This window comes from Sinohyriopsis cumingii, chromosome 6 (genome assembly GCF_028554795.1).
Source record: "Sinohyriopsis cumingii isolate HCF-2022 chromosome 6, ASM2855479v2, whole genome shotgun sequence".
NCBI lineage: Eukaryota > Metazoa > Mollusca > Bivalvia > Unionida > Unionidae > Sinohyriopsis > Sinohyriopsis cumingii.
In genome coordinates this window covers 27,205,456-27,232,071 of record NC_142966.1, presented here as the reverse complement: position 1 = coordinate 27,232,071, position 26,616 = coordinate 27,205,456, and the positions used below count along the sequence as shown (strand labels likewise).

General features: G+C 35.2%; 1 protein-coding gene across 1 annotated transcript; it reads left to right on the top strand.

Annotated features, from left to right (window-relative positions):
• The first annotated feature begins 1,276 nt into the window (after nucleotides 1-1,276).
• Nucleotides 1,277-25,863, top strand: LOC149796541 (endoplasmic reticulum membrane protein complex subunit 7-like). Its single transcript, XM_089961245.1, has 4 exons — nucleotides 1,277-1,524; nucleotides 15,205-15,460; nucleotides 16,158-16,256; nucleotides 21,024-25,863. The coding sequence occupies exons 1-4, from the start codon at nucleotides 1,343-1,345 to the stop codon at nucleotides 21,273-21,275; spliced, it is 789 nt and encodes a 262-aa protein (XP_089817371.1). The 5' UTR covers nucleotides 1,277-1,342; the 3' UTR covers nucleotides 21,276-25,863.
• Nucleotides 25,864-26,616: the final 753 nt, after the last annotated feature.

Below are 26,616 nucleotides of genomic sequence, written 5' to 3'. Positions count from 1 at the left end.
CAGAGAACCATTAATTAGATTTATTGAGACAGGCGCGAATCATATCGCCATACTACCGTGTATGGTATTGTCCTTTAGAGGGAGAATTTTATTCTTAATTAAGCATTTGTTTATACAGCAGCCAGACGGAATATTAGGGACACGGTAAACTTCATTTTTCATGGTAAAGTTGTCACAATGGAGAAATTGCAGAAACTCTGTTACTCAAACTACCAGGTCAAGCTCACCCCGACTTTGGCACCACTGAAAAAGGCGGCAGAGATATTTGATTCTGATTGGTTACGTTAAATAAGGGGCGTGTTTCCCACACAAAATTTTATAGGTTTTAAAATTGCCACATCAAAAATTTTAATCAGTCTAAGCTTTTCTACGAGAGAAACCGGAGTAGGCTCCGGGGAATTTGCAAGAAATTCCTCGTAAAAGAACTGTTGTCCAAAGGGGACTGTTGTCGAAAGAAACCGACGAAACAATTTGGCGATTAGAGGGAGGAACGTTGAAAGCAAAGGGAGAAATAGCTACTGTGACGTATGATGTGACGTTACCCTGAGATACATTCTGAGAAGTATAGAGAGAAGTGCAGTGGGACGTACAATCCTGTGACGCAATCCTGCGACGTATTAATTTCTGAAACGTATTCTGAGAGTATCCTGAGACGGATGGTGGAAAGTATCATCCTGAGATCCAAGGGTCTGAACAGCTACAGTGGAAGCAGAACAAACTGAGGACGAGCAAGTTATGCAATCGTACAAGACGTTGACTCCGATTGTTCACTCGATCCTATGATGAACTAAATTTATCAGTAAACAGATCGGCTGTTTTATTTAAATCTATTTGCTTTTTATTTGTAATTCGGTGAAAGTTTAAATTTCTAAAAGCAGAGTATTCATCCTGATGCAATGAATTTTCACAGTTGTTTTATGTAATTGATTAAATTGTTTGTTTACATGTACGTGGGCTCATGTTGGTTTGTTCAGTATATCTGCTCAAATCTCTATCTATTTCACCTATACGTTTCACCACTTATGTTTATATTTACTCGAACCGGGCAATAGCATCGAGGGCGGTCTACCACTATATAACGAAAAACCAAAATCAAGCGGGACACCCAGCAAAGGTCACCACCAGAGAAAAAACATCCCACCGCCCATTACAATGTCCGCATATATTACATTTCCAGGACAATTGATAATGTTCGCAGGAATCTTCTCTAAAAATAATGCTGATGTTACGTATATGAAAAGCAATTCTATTTTTAGATCGAGGGATCCCCGAAACAATAGTCAAAAAAGTGTGCTAGTTTTAGATCAGTTTTGTTGTATAACAGTATTCAAATACCACAGACATGTCACTATTATATACAGCTCTAATTATCATCATTTTTTCGCTTGTGGAAAATACAGACATGAAAGAAGAAAAAGAATTCACAATTGAGGGAAACGTGGAAATTAACGAAGACAGATACAACGGATGGACAAAAGAAACAAGAATTTTAATCAATGGCGGCGAATTTATTGGTCATCTGAGGTAAAAACAAATATATTGTATCTCTCGATTAATGTTGAAAAATGATTCACCATAAATCTAGGAAACAAATATTCTGATCCAGACACTTCTTAGATAGCATTACAAGACAAAAAATTCATACGTATATATATATATATATATATATATATATATATATATATATATATATATATATATATATATATATATATATTCTCTGTAATGTGTCTAACTGTATCTGACTTGTTCCTGCGAAATTAAATACACGCACAAGGGTTGCCTCAGAATATTGTTAAATCTTTACAACACAATGTTTTTCATATATATTATACATTATGTTTGCCGAAATGTTTAAGGTGATGTGTCCCGTTATCCCTCTCTACCCACTCCATTAAACATGATTAATTTTGACACAAATATTCAATTTATCTGAGGCTCAATCGTTTCCACTCATTAACGTCAGACATACTGAATGAATGGAGAACAAATTCGGTCCACAAATCAACCCAAATATTTGAAGCTCAAGTATCATTTTTAAATACGTCACAATCACATGCCGTAGTTATAAAGTTCGTTCGTACAGAAACCTTTAAATGTGGTTTCGAGGTCCATTGCATCTCCTATCTGCCCAATGTTTTGCCTATATTTTAAGTAGAAATTGTTAAACTTCCGTTGTTATCTCTATTTGTCGTGTATTACAAGAGCTAATAATGTGACCTATTCACCGTCCGTTTGATAGAACAAGTTTCTTATAACTACTTCTAATACCTACTTGTAGGACTGCAGTGGAACTTTACATACAAATTCACCCCAAATTCTAGTTTTTTGCTTAATGAAAATGGTACGATCGGAAATCTAAATGAGCCCGCCACAGCAGCCAGCTTGAAAATCTTGTGACTACTCCTTTTGAATGAATGTTTATATTAGCATGGGTTATTCACAGGAAGACTTCTTATCATGTCTAGTCTATCACAAATGAAAATGGTGTCAGTGTGACCTCCAATATATGCACTCACTGCGACTATTTTGATAATCTTATCTCAAGTCGTACGTGATGGTTAGCCAGTATGGCCACCATAACTGCGGTCTTGAATATTTTGTTATCCCTACTCATCCAAAAAGGAAAGTCATATCAATAATACTTCCTATGATATAAGATAGTCCTGAATATAAATGTGCCTATCGGAGTTTTAATATGGCTTCCATTGAAACTTCTATGGCGCTTGTACTTAAATATACCTTATGCTAAAAAATAGACCATAACATCATTGTGTCCGGCTGCCGCCATACTGTTTTCGGACAAAGCACCGAGAGACGCTTAGTAACAAGTAGTAAATCGCGACATATATGCAAAAATATTATTTTTTTTTTTTTTGCACTTCCTTCACTATGTAATGTTTTCATATATTCAACTATAATATGTGAGCGTGTACAGTAATAATTTTGTTCATTTTATTTCTTTGTCATCCGTTTGTATTGTTTTCCAATCTTCGTTTATAGTCTGATAATACAAACCCGTTTGTGTGTACCCGCATACCGATTTATATAATGGAAATCTTTAATTTGACAAAAAGTGCAAGGAACTTAGTCAATTCATTCATTTCAAACCTGACTCTGTGTAGAGTGTCCCTAACACCTCGTCTTTTGCGCGTTTCATGCTTAACGGAAGTTTTCAGTGTAATAGACGGACATGCTCAGATCCATTTCCAGTTCTGGACAAGTCCATTTTCAGCCAAGGGGTGTATCACGACTACATATTTACATACACAAGTTGTCTGCTTCCGATAATGTCTAATCAAGCAAAGGAAAATAATAACAACTACAAATTTGCTCTTTGTGTGGATTTAACGAGCGGTTTAATTTCGATGTTCATATATGCAGAGGGATATAATTTCATACTCTCAACGTTATGTAATTTACGCAATTATTCAGCAGTTGCCGAACAGGATGAACTACGTCATTATGTTGTCTGATGGAAATAAACTAGCCTAGAGTGTGCGCAGTATGGCGCCGTGTTAGTATGGAAAGTCCGTTAAGCATGAAATGGTGCAGGGGATGCTAGCATCAGTGCCATTCTGGTCACAGTCAGGTTAGAAATCATAAATCATTGATTCAATTGACTTAGTTCTTTTCACTTTTTATCACATTAAACGTTCTCGTTTTTGAAATCGGTTGGGGGGTACAAACAAACGGGGATGTAGAGTCAGACTTTAGTAAAACTCTCCTATGTGCATATTATGTATGTATGTATGTATGTATGCATGGATGGATGGGTGTGTGTGTGTATGTGTGTGTGTGTGTGTGTGATTTAGATTTTTTAACGTAGCTTTAAAAAAAATTCAGTCATATCGCTACGATGTCTGCAGTGAGGCAGTTTATAGTGATGCCTAGCACTGGGGCATCATGCCGCAGACATTTAGCATGATGTCCCACTCTGTCACATTATCCTGACACTGGGGCCAACCTGTCCTAACACTAACCTCTTAATGCTAAGCGCCTGTTAGTACCATTTGTATAAGTCTTTTGTATGACTCAGCCGGGGATCGAACCCACGACCTCCCGCATCCGAGCCGGACGCTCTAACCACTAGGCCACCTGAGAGGTATGTATGTATGTATGTATGTATGTATGTATGTATGTGTCCCAAATTAATGTGTTGAAACCAATAATATATATTTATATCTACTTTGTTTTCTTTTCAGTTAGTGTTTGTGTGTAAAATATGTATTATTTTAAGGTTGGCTGTTGACATTAGGGACAGAAGTTTTTGTGTTGTTGTTTCCATGATTACATGCAGAAAATTGTACCTCCCGACAAAATTTAATTGTATATATCTTTTAATTAAGGAAATGTATTACCCACATAGTATAAATATAATCAACCAGTCCTGCTCTTTTCTACACCTTAACTCTAATGAACATAATGCATTCTTATATGTTCTAAACTGTCATTCAAAATTACGATTTGTTTGTAAAACAGTTAACATAAATTTACTATCTTTTTTTCTTAACTTTGTTACAGATTAACACATCAGAATCAGAAAAGGTTAATAAAATCACTAACGCATAATACCACCAAAATAAACAAACAAACAAATAATACCCCAAAACACACATTGATGCATTGTTTTTCAATATATGGAATATCTATGCAACATAGATTATACAAGCATATCACATCAAATAAGCAGACTGTAATTTCATGCGCTAAACAAAATGCAAGAAATGGTCACTTACTATATATACCCCTCTTTATTTAAAACATAAATCACATATAAGAATACTTCATCGACATTATTTAATGGGGGGGGGGGAGGGCTGGCATTTCCCTTGGAAAATGTAATTGTATATAGCTTTTAATTAAGGAAATGTATTATTCACATATTATAAGTATAATCAACCAGTAATCTTCCCTTCAACAACATAACTCTAATGAACATAATGCATTCTTATATGTTCTAAACTATTATTCAAAGTTAAGATTTGTTTGTAAAACGGACATTGAAATAAACATATAAATTTTTTCTCCTCTTTTTTTAGCTTTGTTACCGATCAACACATCGGAATCAGAAAAGGTTAATAAAATTACTAATGCATAATACCCTCCCCCCCCCCCCCACAAAAAAAAAAAAGAAAACATCGATACATTGTTTTTATACTTATGGAATACATATTAAACATTTATAGATTCTACATGCATAATATAACATCAATTAAGCAGAGTGTAATTTTGTGCGCTAAACAAAATATAAGAAATAGTCACTTTCCTACATACATCCCTCTCAAAATATTCAGGGTATATCTATCGGTGATGAAATGCAAGCAATTTGTGTATTATAGTGTTCTAGAAAGATTCATCAACTTTGATTATATGATTTATACAGTCTGCAGGCTTAAGCACCACTGTAACAAAATATTGGAATGCACGTCTGTTTTCAGATGAACAAATTTAACGTCTGGTACATGGTTTTCAGTAAGAACAATAATACGAAAAATATTACGGAAAAGAACACTGAATGCCATTACACCGGTTCACCGCGTCCGAATGGCTATTTTTAGAAACTGATATCACTGCGTGTGACGTTTCACAGACTATTTTTTTAAACTGATATCACTGCCTGTGACGTTTCACAGAGGTACAAAGTACAAACGCCATTGCTGCACCTCCGTGATTGATTGTTATATCGACATCGGGTTTTCACCAAAACACTTTCGAAATCTCTAACTGGTTCCGTATTAAATCAATGTGGCGCAGATTTGACATCCAATATGACCGTCATGTAATTTTCTCCATAAGACCACAATGATAGATGAAATGTGATACGAGTTACTACAAGAGAAGAAAATAAGCCAATCGTATTAATGAAACCAATTAATAGAGGTAAATGTAGTCTTTCTACTTCATTTGCTTGTTTTTGCAATGTATTATATAATCTATACAAAGTAGTCCTTATACGAGTAGTTCTAATTTCAACAGTCCTATCGTAGTGCAGTCCTGGCAGTTTGTTTCATTTAAAGCCAATAAAAAGCAGTACACCCATTATACAATACTCGTAATCATAAGTTATTTGTTTATCAGAGGGCTGATACAAATTAGAAAACTCATATTTCCTATATTTTCTGTGTTTCTTTTCGAGATTATTAGAAGAATATAGACCAAACGGATTATCAAATCATTTAAAAACTATATAAGCCAATCTTGGTTCATTGATTTAATCAATTATATTTGTTCTGCGTTCATAACATTATTAATTTTTTGCAATTCATTAAATGTTAATCGTGTCTTTCTCTGTCTTTCTTCTATTAGATTCAAGAGGATCAAATAACTTAAGTCGGAAATTAATTCAACAACTGAGATATGTCACGAAAACGGTACAAAATCGAGAGTAGGTGCCATAAGCCTGTTAAATGATGGCGGCCATTTTGACATTTGTTTTAGTGATGGCAATCGCTCCCCAAATTATTATTGATGCTCCTGCCAATTACTAATAATAAATTTCTCTAGTGTTTTCATCGTCACAATTTTATGTCTGCATTCTTTTATTCTACTGCATTCCATATTTTATAAAACACTTTCATTATTAACGTTTGGCATATAAGAATTAAGTTTATTTTATAATTAATTGTGAAATATAATCATTTAATATCTAAATACATTTTTCGTTCCTATATTTTCACAAATGAAAAATATATTCATATATTTTCACATGTGAACAAATAAAATATCCCATCATGTCATGTGTTGCTTGATTGTGCAGGCCTACAGCAAAAAAATAAATAAATAAAACACGAACACTTTGTGAGCAAGAACAAATGAGTAGAAACTTTTGCATTTCCGACATGAAACTTATTTTTTAGCTGAAGAAATCTGACGCAACTTTTGTTCGCGTCTCTATGCAGTTGTTTTTCCATAATTTCTTGACAACAATGATAAACCCGCTGTGAGACATTGTTGAATCGGACTTGATGGTGGTTAGATATGATCAAATAGGTTGCCAAATGTGAAAAAAAGAAGCTAATTTACTGCTTCAGATTATGTCATCCCAATCTCACATCTCTCTGAAGACACTTATAATTTTATGATTAACCAATGAAAGTGACTTGTATTTACGAAACGGGGGTGTGGTGCTGTGCAAAGAGAGAATTTAGTCTTCTAAACTTACATTCTGCAGCAAGTGTGATATCTAATAAAATGAAACTGTCCTTGTCCTGAGGAAAGATCGGATATATTTCTTCTTGTGGTTCTAAGAATGATATATTTTAACACGTGGTTTCGTCCCTCGCTAAGATATCACAGATTTTATTTGCTCCGAACAATGATCTATGAGAGAGCCTATTAGGGAGACAAATAATGTAACCCATTGACTGGGATTTACTTGTCTCGATTCTCTTACTTTAATGGAAACAACTAAGAAAGAACCATCTGGTGTATAACGACAATCAAAAAGTAGTACGTTCCACTAATTCATCCTGAAATTTACCGGACTCTGTATTTAGCTCATTTAACCTTTTATTACAATTATTTTACTTGTAATTACAATTATATAACATTTTATTAAAATTCTTTAACCGGTAATTACAATTATTCAGTCATTTATTGATTCTTCAGTTGCAAGAGCTTTTGCTCCAATATATGGTTGTATTTTTGCTGAATGATTTTTCTAATTTTGTTTCTGCTGTGTCAAATATTTCACTTAGTACTAAAAATGTTCTAGCTCATTATTAATTTCTTTTTAAAGTTCAACTGTTTTATGTCTTGATTCCAATCTAACAGCTTTTTATGGTTTGACTCCACTCTAACAGGTATACACCAACTTGTATTAGTTTAACGCCGTATCCGGGTAGAATATTTTTGGGTCCTACTGTCTAGCTTTTAAGACCTATAAAATCAACCTCGAAAGTATTTATTTGTAAATGACCTTAAGTACAAAAGCAGATGAACATACAATTACTGAATGTTAACATAGTTTCATATACATAAACATTTAAGATTTAATACCAGACTTATGTAAACCAAAGAATCACGGGAGACAAAGGGGGGAAGGTGCAATGGAGCTTCAAATATAATTTCACCTTCTCCACCTCTCCTTGAGTGGATTTAAGAATATGTTTGCAATGATTTATATCACATAGAATTCACGTTATGGAAGTACAAGAAAGAGTTGCTTAAATCGGGGCGGTAAATAAGGCGAAGGTGAAGTATTTACCTTTAGGTGTTGAAAGTCGTGAATATCGTAAGGTGAATGTGCAACGTGAGTTCGCCTTCTAACGAAGGTGAAGAGTGACGGTTAATATACCTGTATATCAGTCCTGAGGGAACAATTTTTATGTGTGACAGGATTATATCTATCGTAATGATCTCTCGCCTTCACTTACATAGGTTAATTGCGGTGATAATTCACCGAAGTTGAAATCATGTCAACAAATACGGTAGCGAACGTCACCTAATGCATAATACATTATTTCTGGAATTCCCCGTAATGTGAAGCAAGCATATCAAATTTCATTAGAACTAACCATTGCAGCTTGACTGTGTTTATCTAACATAGCTTGAGACATTATGGAATGGATGAAATGGGTACAATGTCACCCGATGCTTTACTTCCGTCTGCTCCGAACGCTGGACAAGATAAAAGTGACGCTCTACATTACATGTACGTGGTGCTTTTTTTAGAAAAGGGTCATGTGACCAATAGCCAATCATATTCCATAGCGCTCGCTGACCAAAAGAATGCAAATCGCGAATTAGTACGTATTTTGGCAGCGCGTGCACAGCCAAAAAAAAAAAAAAGGAATTATGGAATATATTGACCCATGTTCTGGTGGAATCATACATGATACAATATAATTTCATTATTCGTGAGTCAGCGTGTTCCAATACACAATGCAGGTAACAAAATGCACTTGCTAAACGCTGAATGACGTAACCTAGATAAATATATTATACATATTACCATACATAAAGCACACCTCTCATCTAGGAAATGATGCATAAATTACATTGTAAATTCGTAACGGATGGAATATTCATTACATTAGATTGGTTGATGCAACAAAACCAATATCTCGAAAACAAATATTGTTTCCTGGGATTGTATACTTCACTTTTTTATTTTATACTGGTTTGGGTCAGCCGCTTTTGATTTTTGAATGCACTTATAAGAACAATAATGTAAGTTAATTTTACCAGGCTCCAGCGAAATCAATTTTCTATTATTTTTTGAAGACCTTGATTGTCAGTTTCCTGACAAAATAATAAATAATTTCATTCCCACAGACAAGGGGCCCCGAGTGGCCGAGTGATCTAAAGAGCTCTTCGTTACGGATCACTGCCATCTCACCTCTGTCTGCGGCGGTTCGAGTCTAAGATTCAGCCAATGTGGGTATGTGAGAAAGCTTGCCAGTAGCTTCTCGAGGGTCGGTGGTTCTTTCCGGGGTTTTCCCGAGTTCTTCCTCCACCATCAATACTGGCCGCCATGTATAGCCTATCGTGTGCTGAAAAATGGCGTTAAACCCCACATTAACAAGAACAACCCACAGACAACTAATTATAGATTATTCCAGCTCGCCCTTTCCTGCTCACACTACATTCTTTCCAGCTAGTCCTCGCCAACGGGCCCTCGTCAACTTGTCCACCCTAAGGTCTCTCCAGCTAGCTTTCTCCAGCTCACCCTACATTCTCTCCAGTTCACCCTACGATCTCTCCAGCTCAACCTAAGATTTCTCCAGCTCACTCGGCGATCTCTTCCGGTTACTCTACAATCTCTCCATTTCTCCTTACGATTTATCCAGTTAGCCTTATCGAGATCACTCAGGTATTTCTCGAGCTCATCCATTTTGAACAAATGTGCGTGCTGTAGCAACATGGTGATTGAACATACAAATCTTAACTAGCCATTCTTGAGTAGACAAAACGTACTCCTACTTCTGAACTGCCTAATGTCGATGATGATTTGGTAGAAATCACTAAGGGTGGTACGGCAGGCGTAGTCACAGGGTTGGGTTGTTTAGCTCGGGAAAGTCTTTTTCTCTTCGGTTGTAATAAAGAAGTCTGATACATTTGTTTCAGACTTCTTAACTCTGCTAAAATGTCTAAAAGTATCGTGACCGTTTGACTTTCACTACCTTGTTTCTTAGCTGCTTCTTATTCCTGTCGTTTTCTTCTTATTTCTTCTTCTTGCTGTTGTTGAAGAAGAACAGATTGTTCTCCTTCCTTTTGCTGCTGTATAAATTTCTCCAATTCTTCTTTCTGTCTCTGTTTAAAATTCTCCACGTGTGGTAAAGAAGGAGAAGGTGGCGAAGGTACTGGTTCCGGAACAAATTCTTGCGAAAGAAAATCGACAAAATCCCGATTAAAATTAACCTCTTCTGGAAGTAGGTCAGTGTTGACTTGTGTAGTCCAGTCTATTCCATCGCTTTTCGTCTCCATGGCCGGTGCACCCCAATTCATCGTCTTCTTAGTTTCCGTTATTGGTGTGGTCTGCCTCAGAATTACATCATTTGACGAACCCCTAGTTCCTAAAATTAAAGGATTTTATGGGGGTTTTTTTAATATTATTATTTAGTATGTTGCTTGTATATTTTTATTTTCAAATTTCATTTGGATAAATTTTGATAGTGTTTACACATTGCCTTACTCTAGTGTCTCAAAGCTCCATTGACCTGGCTGGATTTTGAAGTTATTTACATAAGTGATCCAGGCGAATAGATCGATATTGTCCGGTGTATGCTATATATGTATGGTGCTATATTGTTTGATTGCTTTTATTCTTGTGTTTGTGTTCGGACTGGCTTTACTGAATCGAATCTTTTCTAGTTGTTCTTATATTGTTTGTATAGTATAGAAGCATTTTAGTGTGAGTAGATAATTGGTCGTAGAATAGTTGTATTTTAGAAATATAGTGTGGATAGAAGCAGTAGTAATTGTGTTTATGTATGTGCTGTATGTGTAGCTGTTTGTTGTCAAGATAGCGCAGTCTTACAAGGACCTCTATTTTACAGAAAAAATTCTGTCTTATTATGGTAATATACAAAATAAAATAAGTAAATAGATTTTTTTTTAATAATTTTTTATGAACAATGTATTTATATCTTATTCATTTTGGATTATATTTTAGAAATTAGAATTAGGATTCAAAATCTTCCCTTCTTATTTTCATAATAGTGTTAATATACCCTATTAGGTCATTGTATATATTCTTTTCCTCAATATTATTTGTAAATAATAACTGCATAGCATTAAAAGTTCCATATTTACTTATAATTTTTTTTTTTATTTGTCTCTCTGTATTCTTCTTTGGGCATCTTAATATTAGATGCTCTTTTGAGTCAGTATGGTTATTACATAGCCTGCATCGTGGTATTATGTTAATTATATGTCTATTAAAAGCCGCCTCACCGGTCATCCAGCTTCCATGTAGATATAGAAATATTCTACCTTGTATAGCTGGTGATTTAATTTCCACGAAGGTTTTCCATAGTATTGGCCAGTTTAGATTCGGATGTTTGAGTTCTATTGGATGTTTATTGTTGTTGTTGTAGGGTTTAACGCCATTTTTCAGCACACGAAAGGCTATACATGGCGGCCAGTATTAATGGTGGAGGAAGAACCCGGGAAAACCCCAGAAAGAACCACCGACCCACGAGAAGCTACTGGCAAGCTTTCTCACATATCCACATTGGCCGAATCCAAGACTCGAACCCACGCAGACAGAGGTGAGATGGTAGTGATCCGTAACGGAGAGCGCTTTAGACCACTCGGCCACTCGGGGCCCCATTGGATGTTTATCTTGACTTGCTGTCTCATTTAATATATTATATATCTTCTTATTTTTGTCCCGTATATCTTTCTTATCTCTATATTTATATAATATTTCACTTATTCCTTTACACCTCCCAGGGTTTTTTAATAGCTTAGTTAGTATATTGTTTTGATATATTATGTTATTAAAACGGCATAGGTATCCATATATATAGATGTAAATAGCTTCCCATGGTAATTAGGGAAAGTTATTTAGATATTTAAATCTGTTCAAAATATTGAATTTTTGTATCCGACTCAGGTTAGGTAGGGCTAATCCTCCTTTGTCCTTAGGTCTGCATATATAGTGTTTCTTTAGATGGTGGATTTTGTTGTCCCAAATAAAGCTCAGCATTTTCCTTTCAATGTTATTAATCATTGCTTCTGTTAGCTGTATCGAACTCATTTTGTAGTTCAATTGGCTATACATGTAGATTTTAGCTACCTGTATGAGGTCAATGAGGTCTATTTTCGTATGCAGGCAAGTTTCTATGTGTGTTTCAATCTTGATTAATAACTCACTGTAGTTTTTGTGAGTAGAGTTGATTCCATATGTAATTTCTAGTGCTTTTACTTGTTTCTTAATCAGGTGGAGGGGGTCAAACCTGGGTAGTTGCCCCTCCAGTTGCCTATTAGTAAAATATCTGTCTTGTCGTGATTAATAGCTGAACCAGAGGCTTTCCCAAATTTTGTGAATTCGTGTTGTAAATGTTTGAAGGACGATACAGCTCTGGTGAAGTTAGTGCAGCCATCTGCATGTAATATAGCTCTGAAATCTCTGTTCATATATGGTTTTTTGTATTACCTGAATATTATTTTGGTTGATATTTATGTTCAGGGATTCTATAGCTATTACATATAGCAGCATAGATAGGGGACAGCCCTGTCTAACTGACCTTTGTATACTTATTTCTTTTGACAGGTCTCCATTTACTATTATTTTAGAACTTATATTATTGTGCATGGCTTTTACCCAGTTTATCATGTCAGATCCAAAGTCACACTTTTCTAATGTTTTAAAAATGAAGTCATGTTCTATTCGATCAAAAGCTTTTTCATGATCGAATAGATCCATGACTCCATTTTCTCGTTTGATGTTTAATAATTCAATTATAGCACTTATAGATAGAGCATTATTCATAATATTTTCCCCTTCCCCCCACAGCTTTGATTTATGTCAATAATTTTATTTATACAATTCTTTATTCTCTTAGTTTCCGTCATGTTTGAAAAACTGTCGCATGGATTGAATGCGCACAGACGCTAGCGCCTCATTATTCGGAAAATGATGTGACAGACTGCTGTCTCTGGTGACTGAAATTTGTAACGGGCGTTTGGATTGGTGAATGAACTCAATCCGTTTCGATCCTCCCTTCCCCTATAAATAACCACAGTTCGCTATATTCCTTCACCTGTTTTCGTCACAAAGATGTGGACCAACCTAGAATCCTCTACTCTCGTGTCTTCAATGCTCTTCCGTACGGACTTACCCATGTATGTCAGATCATCGTGGACCATTGTCAGAATGACGGATGCAAGCATTTAGAAAAGAAGAATGTATGTGGAGAGACAAGGCTGTTTGAAGAGGGTCATGATTTACGGACCAGAAGTCAGACAAAGTTTGAGGAAAAGAAGAAGACCTATACGATGTCCTCTATGTTAACGGAATAATGTCAACATAAACCCAAAAGGCCCTTTTCAGGGCCCCTCATTTGCCTCGAAAAGAAATGACTTTCCTGCCTCCCCCAAAGTTTGTTTAAACGTTGTATAAGTATTTGTTTCTTGTACGTGTTCTCTCTGTACACTCAGCTCTTTGCTCAGTACTGTGACGTCACCTTCCCTAGCTACTACATTGTTACCAATCTCCCCTACCGTGACGCCAGACACTATCTTTCCCTTGTCGCTATACAAACTCAATAGTCCCATGCTTCATTTCCCTTGTCGCTATAGTGGCCCATGGTGTATTTTAAAGTACTTGTCGCTAAACAGGCCCAAGGGGGTCTGGTAATGCTAATTCCCAACGTCGCTATAATGCTTGTCGCTAAACAGGCCGGGTGGGGGTGCGTAATGCTAATTCCCATTGTTGCTGAATCACCCCGCTTCACTACTAATAAATAATATAAAAAACTCGGTTTGAATAAGGAACAATTATTCAAATGTATGTGAAAATATTTGAATCAGGAATAAGGAATAAGTAATCAACTTGATTTCGCTCAAAACGTAGCAAGGACATTTTTTGCTGTGGTTGGTCGTTTTCAAATTCGCATGTGGCCAGTAGCTGATAGATTTATGTCTCCCGATTGGTTAGTCAGTAACGTCATTCGCACGGCAGTGACGACACTCCCATAAAATGGAGTTTGAAAACTGCACCCCAAAAGGGTTCACAGATGGTCGAGTGGACTAAGACGCTCGCATTTACAGATAACAGACATCTCACTTCTGTCTGCTTGGGTTCGAATCTCAGGATGAAAAATGAGTTAAGACAACTACAAGAAAAATTTCACCATAAACTGCAGAGGTGGTTTGATAGCTTCATATCAGCGCGGTACATCATGACAAAAACATACGGATATTCCACACTTTCACTAAAGATAAAGGGTGATGGTCATCTGTTATTTCACGAATACCGGAAGTGTATGAAGTCTCGGCGAAACCATCAAGTAGATTTAAAATTATTCTTTGGTTAGCCAGTTTGCATTTCAAACGAAAGTTTAGGTCAACGTCGTCGTGCAGGCGCATTTACTCAAATCAAACTAATTAGACTGTTGTTGTGTTAAAGTATAATATTAATATAGTTTATCAAAGTCAATTCAATTCTGATTGTTGAATGCTCTCACTGCAGTTATATTCAAATATAGTAAAAAATACCTCGAGATGAAAATAATTTCTCTCAACGGAAACTTACAACGATGGCCCGGAACAAAATTGAGTCAAGAAAAGAAGACTTGGGGTATTTCATAACAAATAACAGAGTAGTGCGAATTTATGTTATTAAATCACTGCGCGCGACATTCTATCCGCTTTGAATTGGATCACACAGTTAGGCTGACCTCTTTCATAAAAATCCATCTACTTTTTAACATTTTTTTTTGGCCGTAAGTATTTCTCAGGGCGTTTATATAATGACATCGCAAAGAAATTTGGATGTACATATATGAAGATCGTAATACCCATTTAATTAATGTGGAATTAAATTCGAAACAATTATACCCATTACTGAAATAGTCAGTACTGAACGCCTGCAGAACATGCATGACTTGTATTTTAGGATAGCTGTGGGTGAGGAGGCACGAGGCACTATTCCGAAGCTATCGGTGTTCTTTAAGTTTCTGCAGGCTATGACATGAATGAGATCTATCGTTTCTAGCCTTTAATGTCATTTTTATCTAACGTTACCGACAGAGAAAATGGTACCTTTGTGATCAACGGCCTTGAGACCGGAGTCTATGACGTCACAGCTGCTACGGACCAGTGGCATGACTTCTACTCCTACAAAGTCCAGATCAGTCCACATGGGAAGGTGTGTGCATGGAAGATCGTCAGCTTCACACAAGAGCGTAAACTAAGATGTGATCACTATCCATTCGTTATCAGAAGAAAACCCCGTCCAAGAGATGTGAAGAACAAATCATTTATCTTCGGTGCAGACAATGATATGGTATTTTTTCTGATCAATATCTTTCGAAGCATCAATGAAATATTACGAGATTTCCTTTTGCAAATTATAATAAATAACCGTTTAAAGTTGCACCAAATTGGTTTGTTAACGAAAAATCAGTTTTGTTTACGTCAGTTACGTCAGTGAAATTATTCACTCAGGGTATAATAGGATCAAGTTTGTGACAAAATGTAATTTGGGTAATGAAGAAATGGAATAAATGCAAATTTACTATTATCCTGTATTAAATCTGTTAAGGTGATCGAACGTGAAAAGATAACTCTGCTTAAATGTCTGGTAAATCGAGGTCATTGGGATAAAAGTCGTAAAATGTTATGTCGACATGTCATTTGGTATGATGTAAAGTTATTATATTTTAATATAATTCCAATTCACACCCAAGCTGGGCGAATGGCTGGCAACATGAGTCAGTATGGCGGCTGCTCCTGCATAGAACGGAACAGATGACAGTTTTTGCGGAGTTTTCATACCTCAAACATCGGTTAAATCATCATGAAAATTAAAATGAATAAATTACTGTAGATTCATGAGTACCGCTGAAAAACAAGATATTTAAATTTTAAAGAACTTGTTGTAAGCTCTCAACACTTCTCAATTTCAGGTTTTGCTGTTTAATATTATGATTAAGTGTGGCAAATGAGAAATGTCACAATCTTTATGTTCATAACTTATTCAGTTGTTGCAAGTCGGTGGCTTTCTGCTGTTAGTGATTCTGACGATGTTGTCAAACAGATTAATGCCGGTGGTGAATCCCATGGAATATCAGGAAGAAAGGGTAGGTCGACTTTTTATTCTTTCTGTCCGACTTGATCTCTAGACATATATCTTGCTTATTTCCACCGACAGATTTAATAAACATTGCAAGGTATAGTAGTAATACGTTGATAAACTCCACTCACTGTGCAAGGGCATATTCTATAAAATTCCCAAGCCGCTTGCACGAGACAAAAATTAAAGATTTTAAAGTTAGTTATGGTCTTTTAGGCTACTTTTCAATAAGCAACATGGGAATATCAGTATACTACGTAGATATATGTATTTATTATGCTGGATATCTGCTAATAAAAGTTTCATTTTTTATATTAATCCACAAAGTCCAAACACCCGATAAATGAAATATGAAAGATATCAAAAGACAACTCTCACTACATATATATAGACTCCCTACTCTCTGTTTATTAAATATATTGTAACGTGTTCACCCAAATTTAATTTTCAGCGCAAACGCACTTACATTTAGAGAGTTTACTTTCTTCTTTCTGGATTTTGGCAATACTAAGTTTGAAACCTTTAATTGGCTGCAATATAATATGGTATATAGAACATCGTCGGATAACAGATGAAGTCCCGGTAGAAATCACGACCATTACATCAGCTACTTATATGTAACGAAAATACACATCTATACAAGTATATAAATAACATAAACTCTGAAAGAGAAAAATAAAGGATCTATATAAGTCTTAAAATGTCAATACATAAATTAATATACCAGAATTTATATACAGTCTTATTATGTTGCCTGTAGTTCATGACATATCATAATAAACAGTCCTAACAACTCGTGGTAAATAATACAATTTACTAGTAAGATTTAACAATATTCGTAGAAGTAACATTAAGTTCCTAATAACAATCAAATTTAAACAAATACAATAATTATGTGAAATGGATGACTATTTCTGTTACATTAAAAATAGTCATACAAATGTACTTAAATATCATACGTTTTATATAGGCACAGTATCCCCTTTTTTATGCTACACTGTCTTTGGTTTTCATTTTCTTTAGTACCAAAATTCACTAAATGTTTATGTAGCAGAAATAAATATATATATTTCAAATATGATTACTTTAAGTTAATTTCTATGTAGAGAATGATAACAATCCCTTTCATTTTTGGAAGTCGATTTGCACAATAGGAGTACAGTATATATTGCAATTGCACGTCGAAGGAAATCTGACTGGTGTGCACGACACATCCTATTAATAACCTTCGGTTTCATTACAGCAAGTAATAATCAGCCAAACAGTGCATGATGCTAACAGGTATTCAAGTGACAATAAATATTAACTACCGTCAATATTTTGTGATTCAAGACAAATATTGAACGTTAATTATATTATTACACTATTAGTTATAAATATATGACCAAACTATAAAATCACCGTGTAAGAACATAAGAATCAACATTGGCCTCCTATTGAGGTTTGCTATGCGGAAATATTCGATTATGCACAACGCGAACGTGTCATGTTTGCAGGAGATGTTAAGTGCATTATTTTATTGCTAAGCAGAACTTTTCTGCGTAAAATCTCGATATATAAACTGTTTATTGATGTTCAAGTATGCATGCACATACCGCATTGCACAATATAAGTATTACTTCGGATTAGCACATAATAATAACCGTTTGTCACCATACAGAAAATTCCTTCGCAAAATATCGTACTGAATATAGTCTCACCCATCTGTTCATGGATTTGCTGAATAACAATAACATGTGTAATTTACCTCCTTTGAACAATGCAAACAAACGCCGTGAAACTAAATGCGTACCATGCGTTACATATATACATGGAATAATAGAATGGCCCATTTGAATAAATCCGAACAAATCTCGCCCAAAAAGCAAATAGTCTGAATTCCTGTCAAATTTTGAACAGTATATATAACCTAGTTATCTGCTGGTATCTCAAGACTATTTCTCCGCAATAAGACAAATATCTGGATGGGGGTGGGGGTGGTTAGCGAGAAAACACTTGCGACAGCTGGTAGCTACTACGGGGCGGTGTTCACTCTTAATGCAGTACTTAATGAAGTGGTGCAGACTTTACGTATGACCGATACGATACCCCATCTGACTCTACCCCCTGTCTGTCCACTGGCAACAAATGTCTTAAGGGCACATTGAACTAACCGTACCAACTTACTTGTATCACTACGTTTCAGGCATAGTGAGGCACTGATCGGATTTCTGTAACGCATATAGTCTGAATATACCTCCCCGTTTGTTTGATCCCCGCCCCCATCGATTGCAATAACGAAAACGTTTAATGTCATAAAAATTACACAGAACTAAGTCAATTGAATCATCATTGATTTATAATTTCTAATCTGACTGTGAGCAGAGTGGTACTAATGCTGGCATCCCCAGCACCTTTCATGCTTAACGAACTTTTCATACTAAAACGGTGTCATATTGCGTACACTATGGGCTAGTTTATTTCCCTCAGACAACATAATGACGTGGTTCATCATATTTGGTAACTGCCGGATAATTCCGTAAATTACTATAACGTTGAGAGTTTGGAGTTCTATCCCTTTGCACGCATGCACATAGAAATTAAACCGCTTGTTAAATCCACGTGAAAATCAAATTTGTTGTTGTCATTCTTTCCTTTGCTTGACTCGGAAGCAGACATGTGTATGTACATCTGTAGTCATCCACACACCCCTTTGCTGAAAATGGACTTGTCCCGGAAATGGAAATAGATCTTGAGCATGTCTGTCTATCATATTTAAAACTTCCGTTAAGCATGAAACGCGCAGACGAGTACCGTGTTAGGGCCACTCTACTCAAAGTCGGTTAGAAATTATAAATCAGTGAATGAACTGACTAAGTTCGTTGCACTTTTGATCACATTAAAGGTTTCCATTATTGAAATCGGTAGGGGTACAAACAAACGGGGAAGTATAGTCAGACTAGAGTATCTTATCAGGCCTTGGATGGCAATTAAAACTGGTTTAAACAATTATACATGCTCCATGGGCATATAAGTGGTAACATACTGATAGGCATCAACAACACCCACTTTTGTCCTTGACTTAAAAACGACGGTTTTCATAGTCTACCATTTGCATAGCCTCCTCGTGCCCATTTGGTGAGCTACTATGTCACATTGTCACGTACTGTACATTGTCGCTAACATTGAATGGGGGGGGGGGGGGTAATTGACGTTTACTAACACTTTAAATATTTATTTATACACATGAATAAATAGCGTGTCTTCTCCAGGACGATAATACCATTCTTCACTCCCCGATAAGTATTCATGAGTTATTGGAGTTGTCTTCCCAACTACACGATGCTATGTTGTGTGAATCACAGGACCCCAAACAACCCCAAGCCAACTATCCATTGATCGATACATTTTATTTCATTTTTGAAGAGCCACTTTAGTTTGAATTGCACCAGGTATTTGTTGATTCCGATGGAAACGAACACTAGGAACTGCAAACATTTTTGTGATCCTTGGAACCGGATATTCAATGCGAACATTTACTGAACACATGCAACAGCTGTGCTATATTTATGAAAATCTGTATCGATGCTATTCATAGAGATAAAACTTTGCGTGTATTCACTTTATATTAAATACTTTGGTCCTCCCTCACTCCACTATTATTTTAAAAGGTTTGCTTCTCTGTGCCAATATCTACTTATTTAGTGTTTCACGCGTGTCTGTGTATGGGCGTCTGTGTTCGTTTTTGTCAGACGAGGAACACCTTGCTTTAATTAAACTTTATTATGTTCCCCAAGCGGCTATTTTTAAATTGTGTATATATGCTCACCTACAGTTATCTTGGCTTTTAATACATGTCTTGTTGTATCCTAAACTGAAATTTCAGTATTAAAAAATTACGAAAATATATAACTATCGTTTAAGAATTAAGAACGGGCTGAAAGCAATTTTCTTTACATCCTGAAAGTTATTGCATTTTGCGTATAACACACACTTACACACACACACACACACACACACACACTGTTCACTTAAATCCTAATACAAACGGCTTGATGAATATTTTGGAAACATGTTGAAGGTGTACTCTTCTAATCCGACCTTATTTTATCAAAATCTAGCAAAGTAAAAGAAACTTACTACATCCTCCGTCTAAGTGCATTCAGGCTTAACAGTTAAACAAGAGAAATGAAAACATGCATATTCGTGAAATTATTATAATTTTAATTGTTATTGTTATTATTATTATTATTATTATTATTATTAAACATACGGAATAATATTACAATCAAGATTTATCCAGTTTTACACAGGAAATCCCAGTTCTCTCACATATGTAAGAGCACTTTACTCAGTAAACCAGTAGCTATGTTTACCTCTTTCTTCTTGTTGCTATTGTTATTGTCTTTTAATTATTTTGTTGTTCGTTGTTTTGTTTTGTTTGTTGTTTGTTTTACTTTTCCATATTTTTGTCACTTGTATGTCTTTGGTGAGTGCTTGTCGTTTAATAAAATGGCATTTCTCCATATACATTATCAGTAGCACACGTAATCTCTTGTATGCGTATAGGAAGATTATTTTATTTGCCACATTATGTGCAGTTGAATGGATTTAACGTTCAAGATGTGACTCAGACATGTTTAAAAATATTTCATAACAACCAGACTGGATTGATTGATTGATTGTTTGACTTCCTGTCTATTAGCTGAGACTTACACCATTCTAGAACACGATAACAAAACAAAGTCCCCTAATGATAAAAACATTAAGCATCGTTCCTATATCGTTATACCAGGCGGAAGGGGAAGCAGATGAGAGGAGGCAGAGGCGGGCTCCTATACTAAATGGACGAGAAATGTTTCGATTTGAAAACATTATGGAAAACGTGCCTGATATATCCATGTGGTTGACGAACTTTTTCAGTCGCTGGTTTCCACTTGATCCACCGAAGAATCAAATCCAGAGCCAAAACAACAGCAGAGAAGCGATACCAACTTATCCGCTAGGACGTAAACATAAGAGACAGCGAAAGAGACGGAAGACTTAAATTGCATGAGGACACATGGAGATGTCAGATTTTGTATAGGAAGTTTATCCTTATTGACAATATATCAACTTACGTTATATATGCTGTATTTTACGCTTATTGGCATCTCCGATTGCAAAGAAAGGATATCAAAACAAGATACATTTTCCAAATTATTTCAATTTGTGAATTAGGTGTTTAAGAGCTTGTGTTGTTCTTGAAACTGATGTGAAGCATATGCACATTCTGTAGTTACTTTGCAATATGGTAGACAGTGAAACATCAATAGCCTGAGCTAGTGACCCATATCAGTTGAATTTTGGATTTTAGGCAACTAGAATATCTCAGAAACGGTCTGTATGGTATCTATTTAGAATTGTACCAAGCTCTTTAGCACACAGTATATTTCAAAATTATCAGCTTGGAAAAGGGCTTGCGTTTTCCACCGTGAGCATCAAATTTGCATCAGAAATGAATTTTGTACGTCAAAAAATTCATGCATAAATTTGGGGATGAGATTTACAAGCTTCGTCTGCTGTGAATTTCGACTGATTGTCAGCTCAAGTGAATGATGATCTTGTGTTTCTTTTATTATAAATAAAATTTGGACCGTTTTCACTTCACATGTACAGGTTTGTGCAAGATTACCATTTTTAAATGTCAAAATGTGACAGGGTTAAGATGGAAAGTTATGCATAGTTGCCATATAGTCACTGTATTCTTTTTCATACCTTTTGTTAAAATATAACAAATCTTTTTTCAAATTAATTTTATGTAGCAATAAAGATATACATCATAAAACATTTACAATTATACTTGAAGATCATGTGTAGCTGTTAGCATCTTAATTTCAAATTTCAAACTGTCCATAAATTAACTTGGCATGTCCATCAATTTCAGATTCATTTCAAATGTAGCACAAACACTATAGATACGATAACACTTATTCATTTATGTCATTCTGAATATGAAATTTGAACAGGTTTTATGTAAATATGCAATATTAAGCAATTAAATCAACAGGTGAATCAACCCATTCAGAAACAAATAAAATTGATTAAAATAATAAACCAAACTGCTTAATTTACAACAACATATTAGATTAACTTGACAATAAGGGTTTTTAAAAGCCTATGCTACAGTGAACAAATCATGACTTAGTATGGGTTTAAAAATTGATAACATAAAATATCAACAAACATTAACCCTTAACAATGAAAGTTGAGACTAGAAAAAAAAAAACTTAATAAAGGCAAAGACAAAGTCCTCATTCACCCGCGGCATTACCTATCTACTACAAAGACAAATGACATACACAACCTCTACAATGATGCCCTTTCAAAAGATTTCTCATTGGGTTAAATACAATGGGGATATACATGTCTTTGGCACTACAATGGTTATTAGTGACGTATTTTAGCCCGGTTTATGGACTGAATAATACAATACCTCCCTGCATCACATGTCAATTTTAGGAACCAGTAGCCATACGCAAATAATTTTTAAAAACAAATAGCACAAACACTCTCATAAACAGTCAGAGCTTCCAAGGATTATATAAAGGCCAGTAGTATTCATCTGTTTGGCGATGCAGTCCTAATCGGTCATGGGAGACAGTAGATAATGGCTACAATGGATTAAATAAACGTTAGCAGAGGTCATTTGTTTTTGTGAAATGGTCATTCAGAGTAGTTTTGAAATGCAATTTTTAGTGTTTTCCCTTCATAAATTGTTTGTGTCAAGTGTACACTGGAATTCCATCTTCAATATTCAAAATGCAACCATATTGTCAAACAGTATTTTCCTTGCAGGACGTGCATAGGCTCAAACCTCTAAGCTGATTTCAGAATACATAATTATTTCAGTAATTTGCCTTTAATATTGTCTTCAGTTTTATTCACAAGTCCCCCTCCCCCATGTTCTACAATGCCAAGTGAGTCATTGTGAATACCATTTTAAGTATTTGGTATGATTCGGCCAGGGATAGAACCCCACAGCCTCCCGCATCTGAGGCGGATGCTCTAACCACTCGCTTAAAAAAATGTGCCTTATGCATACCTTGCAGTGATTTTGTGAGAGTGACTAGCAGGTATTGTCAAGTTATAAAAGGTCTTTCACCTTTTTGTAAAAATGTATAAAAAGCATTTCTAAGAAAGTATCATTTTCATGTCTTTAAAAGCTTTAATCAACAGTGGTCTGAAGATAAATTGTTACTTGGAAGTCAGATAGATGCTGGAGTTTGGCTCATGGTAGTCACTTAAAGAAATACTTAATCTAAGTCTGTATATGGGTCCAAGGTAGGTATCATTTGTTACTTTACAATCACTAGAATAGTCTCAACATAACAATTTGATATCAACAGGTGGTACCTGACTGAAACTTAAAACAAGTTTTCTGCTTTGTAACAATCTATTCTGGAGGCGATGGCGGTATTGGAGCGAGTACAGCAGATATTCTTCTAGGATCATTCATGTCCAACACAAATGTCTGGTTCATGCCAACTCCATCATCTAACCTCGTTTTCAATATTTTTGTAATTATTTCCGGAATATGCAGGTACTGTTTATCAGCTGTCTTTGGGTTTGCAGACCATCTCCCACTTTTTATGTTGAACGACCTTTGGTATCTGACAAGACAATGTCATTTCACGGACAATGTCATTTCATATTTTGTAAATTCTAGAAAGTCCAAACATAAACAGCATAAAATTACATGTAACAAATCATTTTGCTACAGATGAAAATGTTACTATAGCAAACCTGTATCTTGCCAAGATATCATAAAAATGTTCAGATTATTTACAGAATTTTCTAATTTTATTAGACTAATTCTAATCAAAATTGGTTTATGAAATTAAGTTGTAAAAATGTTCTTCTTTATTATGTTAGATTAAATTGTACCACACAGAGATGGTTTATCAACGTTAAGGTAAAGCATTAATATTTTAACAAAAATGAATATTTACATTAAAAAACAAGAATCAAGTTTCTTGCCTTATTGTTCCATCTCTGTTAACAATCACATCTCTGTCAATATGACTGATATGATCAGGAGATGCCAACAAATTAAAAAACGCTGAAAGCTGGTGGCTTTTATGAATGTCTTTTGGAGGCATAAAATAAAATAAAATTCTGGAAATTCTCCAGTTTTGCTGTACTTCTGAAAAATTAAAGTAAAATGACTTAATGAATAAATTGATTCAGATGCAGAAAACTATTTTAAATTTATAAGTCCCCATTAAATAATCTGTTTTGATGAAAATACAAATGTTGTACAGTAGCATTATTAATACAGTGCAGAGAATAATCAACTCATTCAGCCTCAAAAATTACTTTTCCTTTTCACCTGAAATGGGGGTAGGGAACGCATTTTGGGGGTCAATTCTGAATACATCCATATACATCTGCTCCCAATACCTTTTTGCTTAGATTGATGCCTATGTGTGCTAGAACATCGTTTGGCATGTACAGGAGGGTAACAGTTGGAGTTAATTTTTCTTTTCTGTGCTTCCTGACCCATCAGTTTCCTTTCCTGGCCACTTTTTACTCCCAATCCCCACCTTATCCTACTTTTGCAAAGGTTCACCTGTCTGTGTTTAGTTCAGACTGGTCTGAATTAGATTGCAGGCAAAAAAGTATAAAATCCGGACACAAAATCTGATTCCAACAAAGGGAGACTATTTGGTGTAAACAAATTGCATCTCAAAAAATACGTTTTTCCCATCTGCATTTTTCAGTGCAAGTAGAAAGTCCAGATTATTGGGTATCATTGTAGAGCAACATCTGTCGGCTATTTGGCAATAGCGGCCACTTTTGGAAGTAGGATACAGCCTCATCATGCCTACAGACAGGATTGGGGCTGAACGAGTTAAGATAACAAATATGCAGTACATAAGTTTAGAAACTAATCATTTTTAGTAATGATTGGTGCAGCTAAAAGAACAGCAGTAAAACACCAAAACATTTTTTCACACTTACCTAAAGTTAAGGTAGTATGGAATCCGGTTCAAGAGCCTTTTATCCAGAACAATTCTGCGCAGTGCAACCTGAAGTGGACTGTCCTTTTTGAGCCATTCTTTACTTCTTTCACTGGGAAGAGGTCTATGACTACATGCATTTATTCCACTTTGACCATGTGGTAATAACCATTCATGTTCATTTGCAACATTGTTCAAAATACCACTCCATACACCCTATATATATATGAGACAATATTCACAATGTATTTTAAACTTTAAGTGTTGTAAACAAAAAAAGGAATGGAAAGATTTTACTGCCAAAAAAAATCATCCTTACGTCATTATAAAGCAACAAGAGTGTTGTATATGTACTTACAGTAAAATCCTCCCTGTTGTCTGAAATGTGTGCATAGTGCTAGAAATGATTAACAACATCTTTAGTCCACTCCAACAGATGTCAGTTTTATTGCTCCTGACCAACCTACAAGCCAAAGCACTAATTATTAGTTCTCATTCAAACATTTGATCTTTTATACATAGGAAACTTGTCTTTTATGTTAAATATTAGATTATTGTTTTGCAAGTTCTATATCTACTGGTAATTACTTCAATTCATATTTCATATTAAAAGTTTCTTGTGACTTACTTGAATTAGTTTTTTGCCTAAATTCTTTGCTCCATGCCATACATCATGTGAATGCTTGATTTCTGGAAAATCTTTCTCTGAGGATTAAAAGAAAGGCATCGGTGGCATACACTTGTATGTAACGAAATATTTCACTATAAACCGTTGAATTTAAATACGCGTATCATTAGAAATAGTTTCTGATTTTACCTTAAATGCTTCAGATATAATATACTGAAGACCTAACATCTTAATTATTACATATCACGTATGCTGGGCACAATTCGTTGTCTAATTAAGCAAATTGTCACAGGGACATACCTATGCACAACAAATTTACTATAATGGTCAAAAAATTGTGTAAGTCATTATACCATATTTACCAAATATATAAACCGTTGATATATATTTCTAACCAGCATTCAGTACATGTTTATATCACATTTTTATATTAATAAAATTATCATAATTAATATTTGCTGTTTATTAATAAAATAAACATGCACATACGTTTAGGTCATTTCATTTTATCAGAGTAATTAAGCAAAAGCCAACATACTGATCAGAGCAATAATCTGTAAATGTGAATCCCCGACGACTTCTACAATTTCTTTTTTCTTTTCCTTTAATAAATTCGGCCCGTTTACAAAGCACGCCTTTTCTATATTTGTGCTTTTCCTGTATGTCATTCTTTTGTCCATTGTTATGATGCACAATATTTTTGTTGCTAGAATTTTCCATGAATGTGTATGTGCAATGCTGGGCTGAATGTCCAGGGC